This window comes from Corapipo altera, unplaced genomic scaffold (assembly GCF_003945725.1).
Source record: "Corapipo altera isolate COAL_440 unplaced genomic scaffold, ASM394572v1 153, whole genome shotgun sequence".
NCBI classification, from domain to species: domain Eukaryota; kingdom Metazoa; phylum Chordata; class Aves; order Passeriformes; family Pipridae; genus Corapipo; species Corapipo altera.
This window is the reverse complement of record NW_020885139.1, coordinates 56,361-80,107: the sequence shown is the minus strand read 5'-3', so window position 1 is coordinate 80,107 and position 23,747 is coordinate 56,361. Positions and strand designations below refer to the sequence as shown.

At 50.0% G+C, this 23,747-nt stretch overlaps 1 protein-coding gene across 3 annotated transcripts in view; it reads right to left on the bottom strand.

Moving 5' to 3' along the window:
• MARCH2 (membrane associated ring-CH-type finger 2) overlaps nt 1–22,742 on the bottom strand; it is a 32,947-nt gene extending 10,205 nt beyond the window's left edge. The window contains exons 1-5 of one of the 3 annotated variants that reach the window (XM_027670126.1): nt 21,596–22,742; nt 20,799–20,993; nt 19,551–19,710; nt 11,441–11,660; nt 7,749–7,944 (exon numbers count right to left, since the gene is read on the bottom strand). In XM_027670126.1, coding sequence (XP_027525927.1) covers nt 7,749–7,944; nt 11,441–11,616 — 372 coding nt within the window. In that variant the 5' untranslated portion in view covers nt 11,617–11,660; nt 19,551–19,710; nt 20,799–20,993; nt 21,596–22,742. Of the gene's footprint in view, nt 1–7,748; nt 7,945–11,440; nt 11,661–15,430; nt 16,549–19,550; nt 19,711–20,798 lie in introns of those variants that run through there. The other 2 variants (XM_027670124.1, XM_027670125.1) reach the window with 2 other exon arrangements.
• Between the last annotated feature and the right edge of the window lie 1,005 nt (nt 22,743–23,747).

Sequence of the window (23,747 nt, the reverse complement as noted above, 5' to 3'; positions counted from 1 at the left end):
AAAGTATTTCCCATTTTGGCCCCAAAGAGGCCACTGCAGTTTGCAGAGCAGTGCCAAAAGGATCTTGTGCTGGATCTGAGAGGAGCATCTCCAGACAGCAAACACAGGCAAAGAGAGAAAGGAAAAGATTAGAGGAGTGGGAGTCAGCTGGAACCAAGAGGGATTTGTTTTTCCCTCCAGGAGTCTAACAGAGGTTTGAACTGAGCAAGGAGAGAGCTGGGCTGGGGAAGGGCAGAGGAGCACAGATGGGACAACAAGTGCAGTGAGTCCAGCATGAGAGTTCGAGGAAAGCAAAGGGAAGAGTCTGTCTGTGAGGAAGATAAGGCTGGAGGAAGGGTGGGGGAGAGCTTACATCACAGCTCAGTTCTCTGAACTGGAGGGGGGGCAGCGAGAGCTGCACTGGGCACTGTGCCTGAGCCAAAACTTCTTTCCCTAACAACATAAACAGGAGTAACATCACAAATCCTGCCTGCAAACCTCCCTTTGCATGCACTGGGGACGTTCCCACAGCACCTCCCACACCCACAGAGGTGCAGGAGACTCAGGAGATGGAGCAGGACTGCATGTGGCAGACCCATGGGAGGTGTCCCCTACTCCAGAGTGACCCACACAGCCAAGCAAACACCTCAGAGGATTTAAAACACATTTTGTTGCAGGTGACATTGTGTTTGGAAGTTGTACTTTCCTTAAGAGACAAAAAAAAAAATCCACTACATAAAATATCCAGTTTAAATGAACCAAAAGTATTGGCAATCACTGAAAAGGAAGTATCTTTAATCCAAATTGCACAATAAACCCAAAGGAAAACAGTAGGAGCAAAAAGCTGTCAGGCTTCTGCACAGCACAGCTGCACCTTTGGAAGGAGGAGCTGTTTTGAGCAGGCAAAGGGACATGCAGGGATCACTAAAGCTGCCATTTTTAAATAAAGCTGTTAACACACACATTGCTGGAAAACACCAGCACTGAAGACATGGAAGCAGAATTTTCTTGGAATTCCATCACAAGACTTGCTTGCAAGGACAGAAATATGGGAACAAACTGTGGTTGGACTACTCCAGTAACAACTGGTTCACCAGAGAAATATTTTTTTGGAATTAGTGAGTTGCCTTAGATGAGTTTTGCTTTAGCAAAGGTATTAAACACTGAGAGAAGCATTATGAGCAAGTGCTGCATTACACTCATTAGCTTTCACCACCAGTATATGTTGACTTCAAACATCCCAGCAGTTTTGGCAAAGCCAGAGCCTTGGCAGCAGCAGTTCGTGCCCACTCTCAGAGCAGAGACCTGTAACCCCTTGGTTCCTCTCCCTGGTATTTACACAATGTGTGGACAAAAATACATCCTTCCTCTGGAATATGGACTGACCTTTGCTGGGACTAAAGAGCTGCTGCTCTGAGCTGCCAGCCCAGGACATTCCTGCAGGGGCCTGGGCTGCTCAGGACCCAACCACCCCACCCCAGAACTGTGCCCAGATGATGGGCAGTGATGGCCAACAGAGATAGGAAACCAAAGCTGGCTCACAGCATGGGCAGATGGCCCCAGACAGGAGCCTCTGGGCTGTGGAAGTGGTGTTTCTCTTCAGCCCATGGAGAAACACTCAGAGGGGACAAAATTAACAATAGGTTAAAGCTTTAAACAGTTTATAAGTGGTTAATGAACTGAAGAGAGAAATGAGAGGGTTTTGTCACAGCAAAACACACAAAACAAGGCAGGAAATATTTTTGCTGGTAATCTGGAAAAGTGAAAACAGGCAGGACTGGGCTCAGGTGCCCCAGTACAGACTGAGCCACATGCCCACCTCCCTCTGTGGGCAATGGGCTGCAGCCAGGGAGAAGGCCAGGAGCTGTGCAGAAGGGCTGGTGGCTGTAGAAACAGTCACAGTGTCACCCTTGGTAATGCTGTCTGGAATACACAATGCATCCAACATAGTCCCAAGAGCTTCCATCCCTGCAGCTCTGCCTGAAATCCCAGAGGACAAAGTGTCTTCAGTGGGGAGAGCAAGAGAAAGAGAAAACAGGTTTGTGATGAATTTTGCTGCAGACCAAAGAGAAGAGTTTATGTGAAAGGGAGAACACTAAAAGAGGGGGCAAATATTTTGACTCCTACACAAGCTGCTGTAACAGCACTTACCCTGGTTCTCCCAGTGCCAGGAGGAGCCAGGCTCCTCCAGACAAGCTGTCACATCCTAACTTAGGCTTCTAAGAAGGCAAGAATTAAATGATCACAAGAGGTGTTTCCTTCTCTCCCTACAGGACTCTAAAGAACAGAGACGAATTTAAGGCATGAAACATTAGGGCAAATAAATCCAACCCTGCCTAGAGAACTGTGTGCTCACCTGTAGCCTGGGTGAAAGAGCTGTCCAAGCTGCAGCAATCTTTTACATCCAAAGACCTCTGCTCCTCCTTCTACCATGGTCTGGACAGCAAATGTTCCTGGAAGAGGAGCAGTAACCAGGCATTTTCTGTGCTTGATGTTATTAGAACAAAGAGGACACTGCCTGCTCCAGGAAAGCTGTGTGTGCTGCAACTTACAGTTTGAACACTTAACCTAAATATTGACTGCTGAATCTTCCAGGGAACACAGAAAGTATCTTGCACTTTTTGACTGTGCCAGCCCTGCTGGCTGGAGTGTCATGGAGTCAGATCCCTTCCCTGTAAACATATGGATGCACATTAAACTAACATCCATGTAGGAAAATCAAGTACTGGAAATCCATCCCTCTCCAAGGCTTGGCCATCTTGTTCTCTGCTGGGGACCTGCTCCTTTCTCAAGAGCCCCAGTCCACAACCCTCTTGTGCTGGAGACCCCTTTAGAGCTGAGCAGAAGCCCTCTGTCCTCTCACAGCACAGGCAGCATCTTGCTCCTCTGGCTATAGACTCTCCACCCAGAGCTGCAGGTCAATTCTCCAACCACCTGCAGGGGTCCAAAACATGCCCCTAAAAAGTGTTCAGCCCATCGATCTCACAACCTAACAGTTGACAAAAGCATTTCATGGGTTTGTTTTTATTTTTTTTTTAGTTTTCAAACAGCTTTTTAGTTAAAAAATAACTGAAATAGGCTGAACTGCAGGAGATATTTCCCCCACACCCATGGGCCAGCCTGTGACTGCCAGAGCTGGCTCTGGGCTCAGACAAGTACCCCACTCCTGGTTCAGGGGTCAGGCACACTGGCAGCCAACACTGTTACTATTTTTACATTGAAAAAACCACAACATAAATAAATGGTTGCTTAAAGAAATTAAAATTATGATTCTATTAAGAAATTATCTTTAATCCATGCTGGACAAGGTTGACACCTTCCCCCCCTTAAGGAGGCTGCAAAATTAAATTAATGTTTGTGAAGTGCTTGGATGTCACAGCAATAAGCAGCCCAGAGAAGCCCGTGGGAAATGAATAGTTTGGTCTTGATGAGCAGGGACACAAGAGCACACAGTGGGATAAACAAAGTTAGCTAGTGAGCATCTCCCACCCATGCACTGTTCCTGGAAAACACAGCCTGTGACCATGAAGAGCACACAGTAGTGCAGATATACCAGAGGCCTGAAGTAAAAACTAAGGCAATTTTGGTCATGGTGTTTCCTGACTTCCAAGAAATCAGGAAGCTCACACAGAAGCATTTCAGCTTGACCATGGAGCTTCCCCCCAGCTCTCACCAAAACATCTCTGCCAGTCCTCAGCCAGCCTCAGCCCCTCTCCTTCTGAAGGCTCCTCAAAGGCACATGGACAGAGCCAGTTCTCCATGGGGCTGATGGTCCCTTCCCAGGGATCAGCTCTGCTGACCAGTGACCACTGCAGCCACTACAAGCAGCTCTAAGTCTCCCCAGACTGGAAAGGCAGGACAGGGAAGAGCAAACAGCAAGAGCTCCTTTCTCCTGTGAGGCCCAACACCAGCAGGTCACCAAGTTCTCTTGTGGCCAGGTGACAGCAAAAGAGAGCTAGGATGCTTGGATAATCTTTCACACCTGGGACAAACCCTTTCATCAACACCACTGCCATAAAGCATGCTCCTGCATCGTTCCCAGTCCAAGTCTCCATCCCATTTATCCTCTGCTCCTAACTTCTATTCTGACTTCCCAGCTTTACTTGGTGAGCAGCGGATTTTTATCAGCACACTCACCATGAGCATCACTTCCCCCAAAGTTTCAAAACACTCCCCACCCCTCCCCACAACCGAGGGGCAGAGAACTTCCCAGATAAGGCAGCTGAGGGAACCGTGACATTTTTAAATGACTAAGCAGTGTCCTTCCCCGGCCCTCTTCTCAGAAACAGATGAACAACTTGGGGATGACACTTCCCAAAAGTATTTGGTGAAGAGCTGCAGCCCGGTCTGGTGTGGGGATGAGATTGCACCAGACTGCAGGCAGGATATTAATGGAAAGTATCAGCCAGCTGGCCAAGGGGTTATCAGCTCCTTCCCAAGGGCGCTGCACCAAGGGCAGAGCTGCCCCTGCCAGCGGGAGCTTCCCAAAGCAGTCACACTGTCCACTGACCTCTCAGGGAACAAAGCCCCACAAACCTCATGGGGTGAAGCACACTCACTGTCACTGCCTCTGACCAGCACAGATTGCAGCGGTGCAGGAGCCCGGAGTGGCTGCAATAACTCCCAAGGAAAATGAGAAACCAAACTCCAGGACATTTTCCCCCCACTCCAGGGAAGGATCAGAGGTTTCATAGCATGGTGGAAGTAACACAACAAAACCAGGCAGCCTTTCCAGCCAGGTGAGCTCTAGCAGGAGCCCTCCAGTCATGGTGTGCCAGGCACACAGTGCCTGTGCTGTTGTACAGCACCCAGCAGTACCTGAGTGCTGCAGCCACAGCACACACGGCTCAGCACGGCTGGTGCCAGACCCACAGCACTCCATCACATGCTGGGAAGCACTGCTGGCCCCTAGGAAAGGGCAAGAGCAGGCTGCCACCATGGGATATATTAAACCAGGTTATAGGCTGCTTGTCAAGCCAGGGAAAACCTTACTGGTGGCAAGGGAACTGCTCTGGGGCTGCACGATGATGGTGAGCTGCACGTTGGGCTCTGCTCTGCAACAGGGATCACTCTCACCAGCTCCCTGGCAACTTTTCATCAGGGACTTACCAGCCTCCAAGCTCAGAAGGCACTGATGGTACTTTAGGAAAGCTGTTCCCCTGGCAGACACCACGACAGGGCAGATCATCCCCTTCACTGTGCTCACAGACAGTCCCCAAACACCACAAGTAAGAAATCACCCGTATCCCAAAGCCTTTGCCAGCTGGCAGTAATGGCTCGAGGGGTCTATTCCTCTCTGAAAACACAGTGGAAGTTCTCCTGTGTTTGAGGGTCATTAAAAGCTGCCCACCCATCACCTCTCAGCACTCACAGACTCCTTGCTGGTTACAACACCCCTACAGGCTCCAGTCCAGAGGGACTTCTCACAAATTTCAACAGCAAGTAAAATTTGATTGTCCTGGGCTGCCCACTTGTCCACCCTGGAGTACAGACAAGTCAAGTGCACAGAGGAGCCATGACTTCCCTGTCCCACTCTCCCAGCAAGCTCCTCATACCTGCTGGAGGCAGACACTGGTGTCACAGGAGAAACTCCTCCAATACACACTGGCTGTTGAGCTGGTATTCAAGTGTGCAGTTTTCTAAGCCTATACTTGTTACCAGGTGCTACAGCATCTGTGAGCGATGGCTAAAGGCACTCCCACGTGTTTGTTTCTGGGCAGGAATACTTTACCAGCTCCTAAGCCAAAACATCTGAGACTTGCACTCATAACTTGGCCCGTGGAAGCCCCAGCAAGCTCACTGTCCCTGGGCTTGCCTGCAGCATGTCCTCAAAGCCAAGACACAGCCCTTCCCAAATGTTTTAAAACAGTGTTTTGCAACCTCTGAAACCATTTGAGAGACATTGGTCAAAGAGCCATCTTATATGTTTCAGCAGCTAGGAGAGAAGCAGTAACACCCTAACAGCAGTAACCACCAAGGTAATGCTCTTAAAAATTGCTTTGCTGGATACTTGGTTTGGGTTAGCACTGTAGGCTAAAGCCTTCTCCTGTCTGGGGCTGTCAAGTCAATGGCAGTCAGCTGTAAGTTAAACAATCACTAAAACTTAATATCAGTTTTGCAAACTGAAGCTTGAATGCTCCCCCAGTTGGGCTTTTTTGTTGTGGGCTTTTTTCCCCTCCAAGGCTCACTGGGAGGGTGAGGAGAGCTGGGGACTGCTAGAAGAAGGAGGGGACAGGTATTGTTTCCAGAGGGAGGTGGGAAGAGAAAGGAAGTAACATCTAGAATGTGAATGGAAACAGAGATGGGAAAAGCAGATTAGAATTCCAGTTCTGACTCAGTTTTGATCTAACTGATGGAGCAAGGGGAAAGAGAGTGGGCAAGAGCGTCACCACTACAATCCTGAATTAACCCCTGCCCCACCACACACACTTTGGTGGCAGTCACCAACAAACCTCCAACAGCTGACAGGTAACAGAAGGCTGTTGTTAAGAATCAGCTCCCAGACCTCCCACTCTTCCCATTGCTGATGGCTGCAGGACTGGGGGGCTCCCAAAACTGATAACTGTAAATGCCCAGTGCAGACTGATGCTTCTCTGCAGTCTCACACTGTGTTTAAGGAACACCCCAGACAAGCCAGCAGCACACTGACACTGAGAGAGCCTGCCTGCAGGCCCACAGGCACTGAATGGGAACTGAACAGGGTGCAAGGGCTGCAGGACCTTGCTTTGATCTTCCAGGTGGCACCAACACCCTCCTACGTGGTCCTGCAGCACTGCCTGGAACAGGAGCCATAAAACAGTGTCTGCTCACCTGCCAACACAGCTCACACAATTTCAGACACATTAAACCTACTTCTGAAACAAACCTTACAGCCATTTGTACATCAGCTCACTGGTTAACTTATTCCTCTCTGGGGATGTACACTTGAACTGAGATCAGACAACAGCCTGGTCCAAGCTGCCTTTGCTCCCCATATGTAAAGGCCTTCATTACAGGCAGCTGCTACAAACTTTGGGGGTCAAAGGAAGTCTGAAAGGTGAGCACACCTAAACAGGGGAATGATGAGGGCCTTGTGATAAAAAAAAAAACAAAAAACAACCTACCAGCCAGAGCCTGGATTGTACATTCCAACTCTGGAAGGCTGATGGACCCATCAGGATCCTGGTTTCCCTACAGTCAGTGCAAAGAGGAACACAAGGACCAGCTGAGCCATGTCCTGCTTTCTCCTTCAACAGGGAGGAGCATAGAGCAGGAGGAAGGAGCAAGGCTCAAAGGCTTTGAAGCACACACCAATATTAGCCAAGGGAAGACAAGTATTTACAAAGAGTATCAGCAATCACATCACCTCACTTTTCAGAACAGAACATGACAAGGAAGGCACCTGCAAGAGAGCTGCGCTAATGCAACACTGTGACAAGATTAAAACTAGGAGGGGAAAAGGAATATTTATGAGTCAGTTGTGTGGTGACATTGGCGTTTTGATGCTCAGACATTAAAGCACAGCCACAAGCACGGTGCTTGTGCAGCCCTGCACCCTGCCAGCATGGGGAGGTCACGGGCAAGAGCTGCTCCAAACATCACTACTGCACGTTTGCAACTACATCTCTTGGTCTGATAAGAGACTTCATCTCTCCAAACAGATTCTTCATCGTGAATGCTAAAGTACTGTGAGGAGGAGGAGACAGCAGGAACTACAAGGACAGCAGGGCAATCAGTCATTTTCTCTCAAATGATATGGAAATAAAAGTGAAGCAGGAAGAAGGTGGTACCTCTGTCAAAGGTCTTGGTCTTCTCTCTACAACAAATTCTGTGTGGCAGAGCTCACAGTAACTTGTGTTGGAGGAGGATAACCATTTTTCCAGGCAGCTCTTGTGCACGGTGCCCAGTGTTCCTGTGCAGTCACATGGGGAAAGCAGTCCCTCCCCATTTCCACCTTCATGACAGATTCGACAGATGGGACCATCACTGAAGAGGCAGAACAAGAGACAAACAGAATGAAATCATGGTCAGAGCAGGCAGAACGACACAGCCATAGTGTCTGGTCCCACCAAGCCCCAGAAAGGTACATGCACAGCAAGCAGCATGTGGCAGAGCATGCCAGGAGCCTGCTGCAGCAAGAAACCAGTCTCAGGGTGGAGGTGCCCAGGACATTTTAGGTCAGTTAAATCAGGAAGCCCTGTTGATGAGCACCACAACACCCAAGAAAGCTGGCACATCAGCCTGGCCAGCTCTGCTGGCACAGAATCCACTGCAGCACACATGTCCCACAGCCTCCAGCTCTGCTCACAGTGGGCAGGGGCTGACACCAGACCCAACACCAAGCCTGAAGCACTGATACAAAACCAGAAGACCACAGCAAAGCCAGATGATCCACAGTAGCCAAAGCCACCTGCAGCCACTCCACTGATTGCAGCAGTCTGGCAATCAGAGCCACATTTATGAGATCACCTACCCACTCTTGGCCCATCTCTGCTCTGCACCCTGGGCTGACAGCACTATCTAAAGACCCAACTACACTGACCCTGGAAGCTCAGCTCTCCAAGGACACAACATATTTCACAGCAGGCAGCCACTCAAACTAATCTCTCAGCAGACAAACCCTCTGCCCATCACAGCACAGGAACTGCCCAGCATCCCATGGGCACCTCTCCACAGGTCACCAACCACTCAGCCTCCCAGTGGCTGCAGAAATGCCTTGGTGCTTCAGCAACAACCCCTTCTCACCCCTCCTTGGCCACAAGTTTCAAACAAATATCTTTGATCTGCTCTCTTGGGAACTCAGAGAACCAGAGATGCTTATCAAGAGAAGTAACAAACACATTCAGAGACACTTGCAACCTTCCCTGCAGGAGGCCTGTGCTGCTCATGGCACTCGAGCCACCCATCAGTTCCCAAGATGTTCCTCACACCTTCAACTGGCACCACTGACTGTGGATGATTAGTGCTACACCTTCCACTACACCAGGTTGCTTAAATTCCCAGCCAACGAGGCCTGGAACATTGACAGGGATGGGGCATCCCAAGGCACAGGTTTCTCAGCAGCCTTGTGCCACCTGTGCCAGCTCTGTGATGAAGATGTTTTAGGCTCCCTGGGAAGCCTCAAATGGCTCTAGACACCAAAGTTCACTGTTTTCAGCAGTTCAGAACAACTCTTCACCCACCACTGATATCATTTAGGAAGAAAATGTTCCCTGGATTGTGGGAACCAGGCACTCACTGGTATCTCACTTCCCAACCAGCCGTTTCTTTCACACAACTGTTCTCTTACACCTGTATCTGCCCAGATTTGGGGATGGGAGAGAGGCTGAGAAAGGAACATCTTTATTTCTTGAAATCCAGGTGAACAATATCAGCTATCACCTTCTTCCATGTATAGCTGCCAGAACAAAAGCCACACTGAGCCCATCTCACAGTTCACGCTCCACTACTATTCTGACTTCAAAAGCCCCCACCTGACTGCAGAAGTTTGTGGGATTGCTACACAACAGTAAGAGCAAGCACTTAGCAATCTTCAAAAGCAGCAGGGCCACTTCCATTAGTTTGCACAGAAAGCAAGAGTGAGACATGGAAGCACAGTTCAAGGAAAAGGAGCACACTGGGGGAAAAGGTTGGTGGGACATGAAGGAAAGGGAAGAGCCAGCAAGGAAGTGCACATCAGCTCACTAAGGGAAAAGCAAGACTCCTGTCTTGGTGCACCACAGGACATCTCTACCACTTTTAATGTTTAGCAGGTTTCAACCCAGTTGGACCTTTATTTAGAGCTGTGAAGCAATGTACACCCACAGCACCATCCCCTTCTCTCCATCAAACATCACTGGTGAACCACCAACCATGTTCTCTCCTCCTTTTCACATCCCTTTTATTTAGGGGACCTGAGCCAGGACAATCCCTGCAACAGGAGTCTGGGGAGGTGGTGGGAACTCCATCCTCGGAGATCCTGGAAACTGCATCGGAAAAGGTTCTGAGCATTCTTTCTCTGAAAGGAGCCTGGACCAGACGTCCTACGGAATTGCCTTCCAATTTGAATTATTTGATGACTCTGTAACATTTATTGCCATAAAGTGCTGTACCAGAACCACCAAAGTGCAGCCTGCACACAGAGCCTTAGTGACAGGGACAGACAACCCCTCTGAGCCTCCAGCGCTCTCAGGCATCTGTTATTTCCTAAGAAAAGCATCTGTAAGATATTTCATCTGTTCTGTTCCTGTTTGAGAAGTTTCGTATTTCCAGCACATTAATATAACCAATAAACAATCCAGAATGAAAAAATTTGCTGACAGTGGTGTGAAAAAAAAACTCTTATCAGACTTCATTTTCCTTCCTTCCTGTCCGGAGGGGGTGGGGGCCCCCTCACACTCCCACACGATGCACTCTCAGACAGTTTTCCAGCAGGCTGTAGAGACCATATCACTAACCCAACATTCCAGTGTAGCCACAGTGTCCCCAGCTTCTCTGTGCTAAGTGTTGGTGACAAGGAAGGGACTGAAACCCATTATCACCAAAAGGAACAAACTGATCTCCACACAGACACATCAGGACTCCTGTTCGGGCCTTTTAACCTGTGTTCCCAGGCAGTTTTCCCACACAATCATTACACCTCCACAAGTTTAAGGGTTTAAACAACTTCTCGCACAGCCTGTCTGCTGCCAGAGAGCAAGCCCAGTTCCCCTCACATTTTCACTGGCCTGCTCCAGGTTTGCTGGATGCAGCAGTTCTGTTTGCCTCCACTCTCATCCAGCTCCCCTGTATCCTCCCCCCACGCCTGCAGTCACCACTTTCACACCTCATCAACGTCGGGCCAAATTAATTGAAAAAAAATAACAGCTGTTCAGACAGGATTTGTGAACATGAATGTGACAGTCCTCACTAGCTGGACTGAACAATACTGCCAAGTGTCCTCTGCTCTGGAAGCTGCTCAAAATACATGACAAGAAGTCACATCAGAAGGTGTCTGAACCAGTGAAGCTGCCACATGTTCCCTGTAGCAACAGCTGGACACTGCAGTTCCTGCAACACAAACACCCTCCCTGGGGCTGTAGATCAACACCACACCTTTACTTCGTGGAGTTTCCTGCAGCAGGGGCTGTGCTCCACTTCCAGCCTTTCAGTCTTCTCCATGAACAACCACGCTGCCCTGTGAGCATGGCATCACCTTCCCTGCTCTCTGTGAGGACATGGCAGTGGCACACAGCGAGAGGCCACTCGTGCCACCCCCACCCAGAGCAGCCACAGCTCTGGGGCTTCAACGAGCACACAACTCCCAGTCCACCAGCACTCGGGGCCGCGTGAGCTCCGCAGGGAGCACAGGCCAGGGAAGCATCCAGCTCACTCAGTGTTAGCCCCCTCAACAAACCCCTCCACAAAACAAGACTTTGCTGCCTCCCTCTACCCCTAGAGCCACCAAAAGAGGGGAGGAGCCCAGCCATGGCCACGCCAAGCCCTGTCCCTGCAGCAGCCTCACCTCTGGGCGCCCAGCGCCTTGATGACGGTGGAGAGGAGCCGCCCGTCCTTGGCGGTGACCTGGGTGATGTACTGAGGGCGCCCGATGTCCGAGTCCTCCACCGACTTGGAGAGGGCAGCGCTGCCCGGGCAGTCGCACAGGGACCCAGGGAGGTGGCAGCAGTCGCCCGTCGTCATGGCAGCTCCGGGCCCCTCTGTCCCGGGACCGGCACCGGGGAGACCTGCGGGAACGGCACCACGGTCAGAGCCAGCACCCTGCAGAGCCCAGCCCCTCACCACCCTCCTCGGGCTGGCAGCACCCCAGGGCCCCAACAGCCACGGGGCTTGGGAGCCTTCTGTCCCCTTTAATAGGCTTTGTGAGGCTGCCTTACCATAAAATTAAAACTCCAAATGTTCTACTTACATAACTTACGATCAGAATTGCAAATTTACCTTTCTCGGAGAGAATTCCTGGCACCCACCCTTCAACCTGAGGAAGCCTTTCAAACCAAATGTGCCAACGCAGAGATGGGGAAGGCAACCAGAAGCCCCATGAGCCTGTGCTGTTCTGGTTAGAGCTGTCCTGAAAACTTATATTTATGTTCTCTGTAAACGCAGCAAAGTTTCACCCAAACAGGCACCTGAACCCATTTGCGTGGCTCGGTTCAGGGAGGCCCTTCTCAGCTGCATTCAGGAGCTTTCTGAGCACTTGAAAGTCCGTCCAAGCCCAAAGGGTTCCCCCACCCCATCTTTGATTTTCCTTTTTTAGATTTCTTTACAGAAATGCACACATTTCCACGTTCCCCAACAGTGAACGTGTGGTCTGAGCCTCCCAAAAGCACTGAAAGTGCTCCCCGGGCTCTCTGGGAAGGAAGGGCAGCAGGCCAGCTTGTCCCCTTTCCCTTTCAACTGCTCAGACCAACCACGACTTTTACAAGAGCCACATGCAAACAGCAAAGCACACCAGTGTGATTTACCCAGCAAAGAGAACGCACGGATCAAACAGCAAGTGCAAGAATCAGGAAGAAGGTGCAGAGAAAAGCCCAACACAGCAAACCAGGAGCTGGCTGTGACAAGCCACATGTGGACAGGAGAGCTCTCTGCCTTTGAGGGAAGGCAGCAGCTCACCCAAGCTGCCAGCAACAGCAGAGTCCCTCCCTGGCAGGGGGTATCTCACCCCCAAAGACAGGAACGCTCTGCAGATTCAGAAAAATCCTATTTTTTCCAATTGTCTTTAGCTTGGTCCCTGAGAGGCAGCTGTGCAGAAATAAAGGGCTGGGGTTACAGTGAGTCACAAGCTGAACACAAGCCAACAACACTGTACTGCTGGTAAAACCAAAATCCCTGTGTCTGTAAACAGGACTGCCTTATGTAAGGCACGCACAGTAATCCCTGAGCGCCAGCACTGCTGGGATCAGAGCTGGAATGCTGTCTCATCCTGGTGGCTGGATTTCAAGAAAGAAATAAATCCACAAAAGAAGTTCAAATGAAACTAATGAAAAGGATAAAAGGTCTGCGAGGGGGGGGGGGGGGAAGCCTGAAATAAAATAACTCCAACTCCAAAGAAGAAATATGAAAAGAATTGTTAAATTCAGGAGGGGGGGGAATCTGCAGTCTCTGTCTCCTGGAGGTAGGAGCAGGCAAACAAACCTTCACCATCCCATCCAAGGAAAGGGTCTTTTGTTTAGAGATGTCTGTGCACAACAGGAGTCAAACATTCCCATGAAACTACAGTTTTGTCAGGTTTAACTAAGCCAAAATCAAACTAAAATAGCTAAAGAAAATAAGGGCTCCTTCCTGGTTGGAGGCTTGGCCACACTACAGAAGAAGAAAACAAAAAGCCAATACAAGAATGTGACCCCTGCAGCCCTGAACACACTGACTTGGGTAAGCACAAGGGTTTTTTCCCATCTTGGAAATCAAGAAACTCTCACACAACCAAGGTCTTCATCTGCCAGGATGGCTTCCTTCATGTACACATGTTCAAGAGGGAGAGAGCCCTTCAGTGGTGTCTCAGCACCAGATGCCAACTTTGGTAGCATCCCCTCATTTTACAGAATATTTTCTAATTTCTAATAGAAGACTTTCTAATCGTTTTATTAAAGCTGCTCTTGATAACTACCTCTGCACCTGAACAGGAATAAGCTTGAGCTTGTGGGCAAGTCAATCCCCATCCAAACAAATGTGAATCTTTTCATCAACTTAAAAATTAACTTCACAGATTCAGACTCTCTCTCCACCTGTGCAAAGAGCACGTAGGGTTAGAGCCACTTTTCTTATTGCTCTCCTCTTTAAAAAAAAAGGCTACAAACACTCCAACTTTAAGGAGCAAAAACCAAGATGACAAATGCTGCTGGAATGACTTAAGTCAGCTGCTCTACAAGTTAAGGAGTTATTTCAATTTTAACAACCTCTTACTGACTCAGGCATGAAATGATATATGTTTTTAATAAAAAGGTCTGTTCCATTTGTTCGGCCAAAACGTTGTTTATTTCTAAGTCCAGAGGAAAAAGGGCCATTTTGAGTATTGGAATAAAACTGCCCTCACTGCCTGTGTCCTGGGAGTATTTACACTGAGGCTCTTTGTGCTCCACATCTGACAGACACAGGCAGCCCCACGGCCTTGCCCTGGCAGCCCTGCTCAGGCTGGAAGGGAATGGCCACCCTGCCTTTCTTCAGCAAACACACAGGTTTCTGTTACAGGTTATTTGGCGTTTCCTTGTCGGGGTCCATCCCAGGGTAGGACCTGAAGTCACTGCTCTAATACCTGATTCACACCACTCAGTGAATACAAAGGAAAAGCAGCAGGATTTTCATGGATGCAGTTAGAGAAGAAGTAACTGAAATCCAGAGATGACATCTGCAGTGCACTCGGGTTCCATCCCCAGCAGAACAGGAACCACAGTGTACAGCCAAGCCAGTCCCCAGCCTGGCTCCCTGAAGGATCAGCTCATCAACACACAGCCTTCCCTCACAGCTGTCAGCAGCTCATCCAACCCAAACCCAAAGTTCACAGAATCATTCAGGCTGGAAAAGCCCTCTCAGATCACCAATCCAACTGCTCCCCCAGCACTGCCAAGGCCACCACTAACCCGTGTCCCCAGGTGCCACATCCACACATCTTTGAAATCCCTCAAGAGATGGCAACTCCACCACTGCCCTGGGCAGCCTGTGCCAGTGCCTGAACACTCTTTGTATGAAGAAATTTTTTTAACCTAAACCTCCCCAGCAGAGCTTGAGATCATTTCCTCTCATCCTGTCACTCGTTAACTGGGAGAAGCTACTGATCCCCACCTGGCTGCACCCTCCTTTCAGGGAGTTTTAGACAGCAAGAAGGTCCCCCCTGAGCCTCCTTTTCTGAACCCCCCAGCTCCCTCAGCCACCCCTCATCAGACTTGTGCTTCAGACCTTTCCCAAGCTCCATTTACAGCAGAAATGCCAAAATCTTGGAGAGAGAAACAAGACCCAAACAGCTGGTTTGAACCACACACTGTTTTTTTCTAAGCACCTGGGATTTCTGAGCCCATTCTTTCGGGATACATTTCTTTTTCACATTAAAAAAAAAAAAAAAAAAGCCTTCAAGACACTAGGTTTATTATCAGTATCTCCTCTGCTGCCACAGTTAGACATGATCAAATAAATCGGAAGTCTCTTCTCAGCAACATTTTGTATCCTCAGCTTCCGAGCAGACCCAGGATATAAAGGGCTGAGTTTGTAAATATTACTCCAACTGAAGAAAAACAAACCCCGCTTGTGGAAAATTGGCTCAGAAGAACGAGTTCTGCACCAGGACTCCAAAACTCAAACACATGCAGCAAAATGAGCCAGTTCCTCAAAGAGCAGCTCGTGCTCCATCGCTGCTCCAAGGCAGAGACCAGGGTGCTGGTGTGGGATCCTGCTCCGTGGCTTATGTGGAGCACATCAGCAAGAGATTCCCCCTCATCAGTCCCCTCAACAACATATATAATCCAGTTTGTATCATCCAAAGGGCAACAGGGGGGGCAAAACTCACTCAAAAGACTGCAGAGATCAGGTTGGACCAGTGCCCTCCATCCAGGAGATGTGCCCAGCGGGAACAAGCAGGAGTCAAGGAGCTAAAGGGTCCCCCAGCTCTGTTCTCCGTATTTAGACTTTGCAGATGGATAAAACAGTTATTTCTCCCATACAGGGAAACCCCAGCAGACCAGATGAACACCTGGATCAAAGCCACAATGGGAGAAGCACAGTCAAGGTGGGAAAGACAACAGGGAAGGCTGCAGTCAGTCAGTGGCAGCAGTGGGGAAGGTGCAGGTCGTGGCTCTGCTCTGCTGCTGCTCACGGCCTGTCCACTGATGAATATCCCAACCAGTGTAAAGCCCTGGAGCAATTCTGAGGCTTTGACTGGATCCAGAGCAAACTGGAACTAGAACCAGCTCCACCTTGTGCAGTGTGCACACCTCAGCTCCTGAGCAGACCAGCTTCCCCGGACACCTCCACCAAGGAAAACACCCAATGCACGACCCTGCCAGCGCCTGAGTGTTCCTGAGCAACCCATTTCCCTGATTACTGTAACCAAGGCCTGGCACCTCACCAACGGTGCCACATCAGAGATAAACAAGTTGTGTTGCCAACGTAACCCACCCATCTGTACACAAGGACTTTTTTTTTTTTTAATTTATCTCGTGACCCACTCGCTGATTGCAGATCAGCGCTCCGACTGCTGCTCACGTGAGCTGATGTTTGATCCTGGGTGCAAGGCCACCCAGCCTGCTTTCCAAAGCCCTTTTAGCCAATTTGGGCACACAGACACTGAGTCTTCTCATCACATGATCCTGCAAATGTCACCAGCAAACCGAAGGCTTTCAGGTGCTAAAGGGCATTTCCAAACATCAGTGCTTTCCTTTTCACCACAAAAACTGCACTTCCCAAACCCTGAGCCCTACAACCATCTGAACACATCTTGAGGGACACAAAAAGAATTGCTTTCTCCACACACCTAAGCACCTGCTCCCACACACCCTGTCTCACCCAGCTAATGCACATTTATACACCTGAGACACTGCCACCAGAGATACACGAGTGGGATGCTACGAGTGGCCTGAAGTGCTCCCTGCTACTGTTGAAAGGCTGCATAAGTGGATTAATTTAAAGAAAAAAAACCAAACAAACAACTAAAAAACCCCAAGAACCCATCTCAAATTGCTGCAGGGCTTTGTTTTCAGTTTTGTTTGTTTAAATAAACTCTCTTGCTGAGAGTTGAAAACCACAGCATTATTTTCTTCTTTATAAAAGTACACAATTTTATATATCAGCTGACTCCCCCAAGTTACCCTGCAGGTCTGCTATGGAACACCCTAAAAGCACCCAGAAAGCCAGCACAGGATCTGCCCACGCTTGACCCATGAGCAACTTGCCCATTGCCCAGGGCTCGTGAAGAAATCTTGTCAGTCCTATGCTCAGAAGCCACCTGAACACAACAGTCCTAAAGTCAGGGTGCAAGGAGCCCTGTTCAGTGAGAAAAGTGAGACAGCATTTTATGGCATATCACCCAACACTTAAAATAAGAGCTGATGCCATACAACAGCTTCTAAAGCATTTTAAAATTTGGTAAATAGCACACAGGAAAGCATTTCACTCCCCAGCAGCTTCTCAATTTCCTGCCCTGCCTGCAACATTTGGTTGGTCATTGCAGCTAAAGGAGGTGCTGTAAAAACTTCAGCCTTAACTTGCACTTCAGACAGTGCCAGCAGAGCAATGCTGTGGATCAGAGAGCCAGGGGCTCAAAACAAAGCAAAGCCCAAAAAAGCACGAGAACAAAACAATCAAGGGACAAGATTCTGGGAGCTTGTGAACCTTCTGATAAAGCTTCACACCAGGAACCTCCTCCCACACCTTTAACAGCCAAAGCTCAGGGCTGAGAGAGGTGAAGCCCCACTGCACCCACAGAGCCTCCCTTGCCTCATCCCTGGGGCTGACTTTACAATGCCCATAACATGCTCCCAGTCTAACCCTGTAACACCCAGGAGGAGGTCACAGGCTTTGAGGATGCAGCGTTTTTGGACTCCTGCATTGGCCACACTTGTACATGGCCATGGCCAGCGACCTGGCTCAGCTGCCCCTCCACTGTTCCAGTGACACAACTCAGCACCAGCCTTCACTCACTGCTGCTGCTGGGGATAAACAATCACAACTTCTCTATCCCAATCCACTATCTAGACATATTCTAGAAGCTCTCTGAGTCTTGATTATTGTTATGGTCTGATGGCAAATGGGTTTGTTTTCCAGACACAGACGAAGAGACAGTCTTCCATTTTTTTCCAAAGAGACACACTGCCAGGATCTGACTGCTGTTCCCCATTGGCAAAAAAACACTGCAGCAAGTCTTGGTGATCAATAACTTGTTTTCCAAAGCCTGCATCCATGCACATCTCTCCTCTCCAAAACTCAGCATATTGGATTGACATCTGCAGTAGCTTCACTTCATCTCCACATCTTGCAGCACTGGAAAACCATGGGCTGGGAAAGATCCAGCAGGAGGGAACCCTGATTTTCAAACAAGACCACAGGGATGGGTCTTATGTGGGCACAGCAGAGCTGTGAGACAACAGGGCTCCCATCACCCCTGAGTTTGGGGTACCTACCTATCATGGTGTTCACCCCACTGTTTTTCAACCCAATTTTCTTCTAGAAGATTGTTGCCTAACATATAACAAAGTTACTCAATATTCAAAAAGAAGCAGGTTCAAACTCACATGCTCAGAAAAAAAATCAGTATAAAAAGGAGAAGCCTAAAGGATGATTTTTTTTTCTTGCTGTGCTTGGGAAAGATCAGGCTGTGCATTACAGCTGGAATGCCAAAATGAACAAAGTTATCTCAGATCTTCCAAGGCTCTTTATCTGCCACAAGGCCGTATGAAAGGAAAGTTTACTGCACTTTAATTACCAACATCTGGAAATCCGAATTGCAACACTAGAAGAAAATTCTTTGCAGAGGGTATCTCCAAACGAAATTCAGCCATGTGAATACAAGTTTCATGAGGAAACAACTGAAAACCAGCTGGGACGTGAGAAACACCTGCGGCTCCTCCGAGGATTTCAAAAGTCATCAGATTTTAGAGGTGAATAGCAGCACAACTCACTACATAACCCAACTACAGACCCAGCACCCACCTCCCTCTGCATTTTATCACTCTCTTTCTGAAGGGAAAGAAAGATGCATTAGTAAGGTTTGAAAGTTTTATTGAAATCATGAATCAGGGAGGGGGAGGAAATGAGTTATGCCCACCAAGCACTGCTTGCAGGGTGCTACCCATCAGTGGGGACAACAGCCAGCCCAGCAGATATAAACACATCCCTGCCCTGCTGGAGGCACCAGAGCCACATGGCCTCTCACATCTTACACCCACGTCCTCTACCAAAACACCAGCAGCACAAAGACACTTCTGCTTCCCAGCGCTATCACTTCAGAGAGCTCCTCTCTAAAGGGAGGCAGCCTCTGCAGCAAGGCCAGAGCCCCCCAGTCCTGCCCAGTCACTTGCCAGGCAGTTTCAGTTTAGTCAGAAGAAATGGATTTTCCAGCTCTGGGTAATCCATCAGGAAACAGAATTTTAGTGCAGCAGTTCCACATGCACCAGATCGAGACTGCAGCGCCCACACAGCGCTGGACCCATCAGTCCCCCAGAGGGCACGACCCAGGAGGATGCAAAATGTTGTTTCAGGATGGGGAATCCCATGTCAGAAAGAACTTGCATTTTCCTCAGTGTTTTCCTCCTAGGTTGTACAAATAACAACACTCTGCTTGGAGAAAAACTGGAGCTGGAACAAACGGCCAGCACGCAGCAGCCCTGCTCACTGACTGCTCAGAGCAACCACCCCTCGACACCAGGCAGCACACTCAGCTCCCAACAGGCACCTGATCTGAGTTTAACTTGACTATTTCTATTTTTCAACCTAGCTATATCACAGATCTCTTCAGCACACCCACACTTCAAGGAGTTTTCCAGCAAAGGCAGCACCAAAGGCAGCTGTGACCCACCACACCACTCTGGAGAGCTCCAAAGTGGGCACCAGCTGAAGGCACCCCCATGGTCAGCCAAAGAGGAGGATTCACTGATCCCAGCCAACTGCACCACTCCCTTCTGCCCACTCCTTACCACCACAAGTTCCCTCCTCAATCCTTAAGTGAAACTCCACAACTGGTATCCAGGCTGCAACACTCTCCAGCTCAGTTTGCAACGTTTTGCTTAGGTTGCATTTCTACTTCTCCTGGACACAGGCCTTGACTGATTTGTCTGCAGGGAAGTACAAGAAAAACTGGGAGGAAATAAATTAAGAACAGTCTGGAATTGTAGTTTTCCCTCCCACCACTCTCAAATCTAACCCCAAGCAGGTTTCAGCTGAAACAGGACTCAGGCTCTCAAAGCTTAAAAGGAATCAGTGTTAAAGTCATGACTGCATGAGCTTGGTGCATTCCCCTTTTCGCAGAGAAATGCTTTAGATAGTAGGTTTGATTTGTTTGTACTTATGTTTGCCAAGCCAATGTTGCTCCTTGCCCCTTGTTCCCTCTTTTTGGGAACAGGAGGGGAACGTTTCCTTCAGTCTATCACTGGTTTCATGACAGCTGATTAAAACTGCAAGAGCAGCTACAGCACGTCTGTCCTTGAGGTTAACCACACATAATCATCTCGGGCTCTATCAGGAATTGAAAAGTTTAGTCATAATTGCTACATAAAACTTGGAAGAAAACTTACAAATGCCTATTTTAATTGAAAACGGGGACAAACGAGATCCCAAACTGTAACACTGCTCGCCTGAGAGAGGCCTGGGTCAAGGAAGGCATTTGCACAGCTGATGGGTAGGAAGAGCTGCAGGTCAGGGCAGCTCCTGTCAGGCTGCTCCCTTCACTGGAGGACACACAGGGAGCAGTCCCTGCCTTCAGGACTCTGCCGTTCTGCACTTCACCACCGGTGCTTAGGGCTCTCCCACGCTGTAACTGCACAGTGGGAGAGGCTCATTCCACACCCAGGGAAGGTGCACAAACCCCTAAAGAAGCGACTTCCCCACTTTTGCCAGGCAGGACAAGCACCTGAGTGCTCTCCCAAAGCACCTCTCCCAGCAGGGCTGTGTTGCTGCTGTGATGCTGATGAGTTGGAGCTGACCTGGTGTAATTACAGCAAACCCGGCACAAAGACACCGAGTGAGCACAACAGCACCTCCTGGGGAATGGGAGCTGCAGTCTGAGCTGGGGAGAGACCCAGACCAGGCCTGGGGAGGTGCTGCTCACGTGCATGACCTGAACTATCTTGATAAGCCACAAACTGTGCCTCAGCACAGATTTAATCTGTTGGTTTTACTACTGGAGAAACCTACTGTAAACTAACTTCACGGAGACACTCGCCTACCCTTCACACTGGTTTGGTGCTGTGCTCTTTTCCTTCACAGAAACGTGTCCCATGGCCTAGCTCTTCTCATGGCCTGTCCTGGACCTCACAGACACTGTGTGCTCAGGGGTCACTCACTGAGATGTGCTCAGGGTGCTTCCACGGGGATAAGTGCCAGCAACCGAGACCGTTCCTCTCCCGTGGGAAGGGTGTGAGCTAAGGGCAGGCAGAAGCATAAGTTAACCAGAGTAAACTGGACTGTGAGGGAGAAGAGACACACCAGTTCAAACTTTAATCTGCAGGGGGAAAAAAAACCAGTTTGGAAACGGAAACTCTGAAATCTCCAAATATCCGAAGCTGAGTCAAAGTCAAGTGGGGAAAAAATAAACTCATTCTGTAGCTTATAGTTGAGGATGCCTGATTCCTCCCTTCATCTTCTAAGAAAAGTTCCTGTGTTTGTTAGCGTGAGAAGCCAGGATATTTTAAACAATAATTAAAAAAGCTCCAAAATGCAAATTTTACTTTGTGCCTCTGCCTGCAGAACTACTACCAAGTCACATCCTGAGGACCTCAGGACTAACAGAGTCAGGACTAACAGAGTCTCAGGGCACAAACCCAGCCTCAGCTTGCCCAGCTTGTGCTGGATGCATTTTATCTTGATTTTGGTCATGCTGTTCCAAAAAAAACTGTACTAACTTCCTCCCAGGGAAGGATCATGTCTGACACTTGCTTGATGCAGGCCAGCATCAATCACCCAGAAGAGGAAAGGCCCTCTCCCAGCACCCATGGAGGCAAGAACTCTGTCGGAAGCTGCTCACAGTCAGTACATTGTAGTCCTGCTCATCTGCATGGCCCCCTTGGCGTCCAGCACGGGGTGACCTCACCCTGCAGCCTCCTGCAATCCACAGCCAAAAAAAAAGGAGCAGTCAAACACATCCAAAAGGAACATTAGTTCCAATGTCTTTTTTTTTTCCTGTTTTCACTTAAAAGGCTGCCAGTGGTGCTAATTAGCTAACCACGCACAGACAGCCCCAGATTCACAGCTGGCACTCAGTGCCCGTGGAACACACATTAGGCTCTCACTTGGCTCCTTCCTGTGCCACCTGGTCTGCCCCTGGCAAAGTTAAGACTTCCTTACTGGTGCAGGCTGCCCGAAACACTCCCCAGCACGTGCTGGGGGATAGTTAGACCTTGTGTCCTCCACTGGAGTTATTAAATTCACTGTCACAGTGCACGTGACAAAGCGATTTCAGAGTCCCAGCTCCTTTCCCTTCAAGCTTGTTCCCGAGGGGTGACACACCATCACAGCCTCAAATGCACCTGGAAAACAGGGCCCTTCCAGCCTTTCAAACAGTCCCTGCATAATCCTGTGGAGATGCAGAAAAGCATTCAAACACCTGGAAAGCCAAGACTCAGGTGCAGCTGTTCAAAGGATTACTCTGCACACATGTGAACAGCAGCCAAGAGGGGCTGGATGTCTCCAGGAGCAGGGGGACAAAGGGGATGGGCCACAGCCATCCCAGCTGGACAACCACAGCAGCACCACAGGCATTCTCAACAAGGGCCTGGAAGAAGGCCAAGGAAGTGCCAGAAACTGTGTCAGAGGGAAAAAATACAGAGATAAATGCTTGCTGGAAGGAGAGCAGAGCAAGAGAATGAGAGTCCCAGGGAAAAGGAGGGCTGGTAACAGGAAGGGTTGAGAGAGGGATAGAAACAGTCCCTTGGGGATAAGCAAATAAAGGGCATGGGGAGGGATGAGAAGCACATCCTCACTGACAGATCATCACACACACCAGGGCAGGACAGTCCCATCCCTGGACACTGCAGGGACGGTGCACTTAAAACAAACAAGTGGAACTCTGGATAACCCTGACACTTCCAGTTTGCCACCATCACCCCTGACTTGAGTGACACCCCACCTGCCTGCCTGCAAAATCCCAGCTCTGCACAGCTCCCTCCTGGAGGGTGAGTCACACAGCAGCAGCCTGACCTCTGCTCGGGGCAGCAGCACACACAGCACAGCTGTGTCACCCCACGTGTCACCCCACACCTTGGTGGCACTATTTCTGTGGGTACTAAGTGCACACAGGAGTCCCCAAGGCCATCACACAGCTTCTCAGTTTTTAATTTTGGTCTCCCCACCAGATCGAGAACATGCTCAGACAACAAGAGCCCGTGTTTGAGACCGTGACAAAAACACCTCCCATGTGTTTCTGTCACACACTCATCCTCCTGTGCACGAGTCACAGGCTCGTCCCTCGGACAAATCCGACAAACCAGCAGTTCTGGCCTCTGTCACAGAGAGCTGGCTCGCGAAAACTGCCCTAAACGAGACAGAGAGACTCAGTTTATGGAAAGTCCATCACAAACTCTAAGCTCACACCAGGAGGAAGGCAGCTGGTGCCCCAACACACAACTGCAGCAGCCTCTTCAGCTGTGCTGTGACACTGAGCCCATTCTCTCGGGAGAGCTCTGTACCAAGCTCCCAAGGCAGCGCGCCCGTGCTCACAGCGCCGGGGGTCACAAACGGGCACCGGAACGCTCCAAAAGCTGAGAAAAAACGGGCAGGGCAGCCCGCCGGCGACGGAACCTTTTCCTGACAACGGCTCAGACCCGGGGAAAAGGAGCCTGAGGAGCGAACGCCGCTTCCCCGAACCTCCGGCGATGTCCGTGCGCGACACCCCCGGCGCTCCCGGGGGACGGCACCGGCCCGGCCCGGCCCCGCCCGAGGGGAAGGGCCGCGGCTCAGGCGCTCGGCGGACCCGGCGCAGCCCGGACCGGCGGCAGCGGCAGCTGCTCCCCGGGACAGGCCCCGAGCCCCGCGCTGCGGCTCCGGCTCCCGAGCACGGGCGGCGTCACACGCCGGGCACACCGGGCGGGCTGTCAGGGCACCCGGGCCCCCGGAACAGCGGCCTGCACGCCTCGGCCCGGCCTCGGGCCGCCACGGCCGGGAGCGGAGCGGAGCGGAGC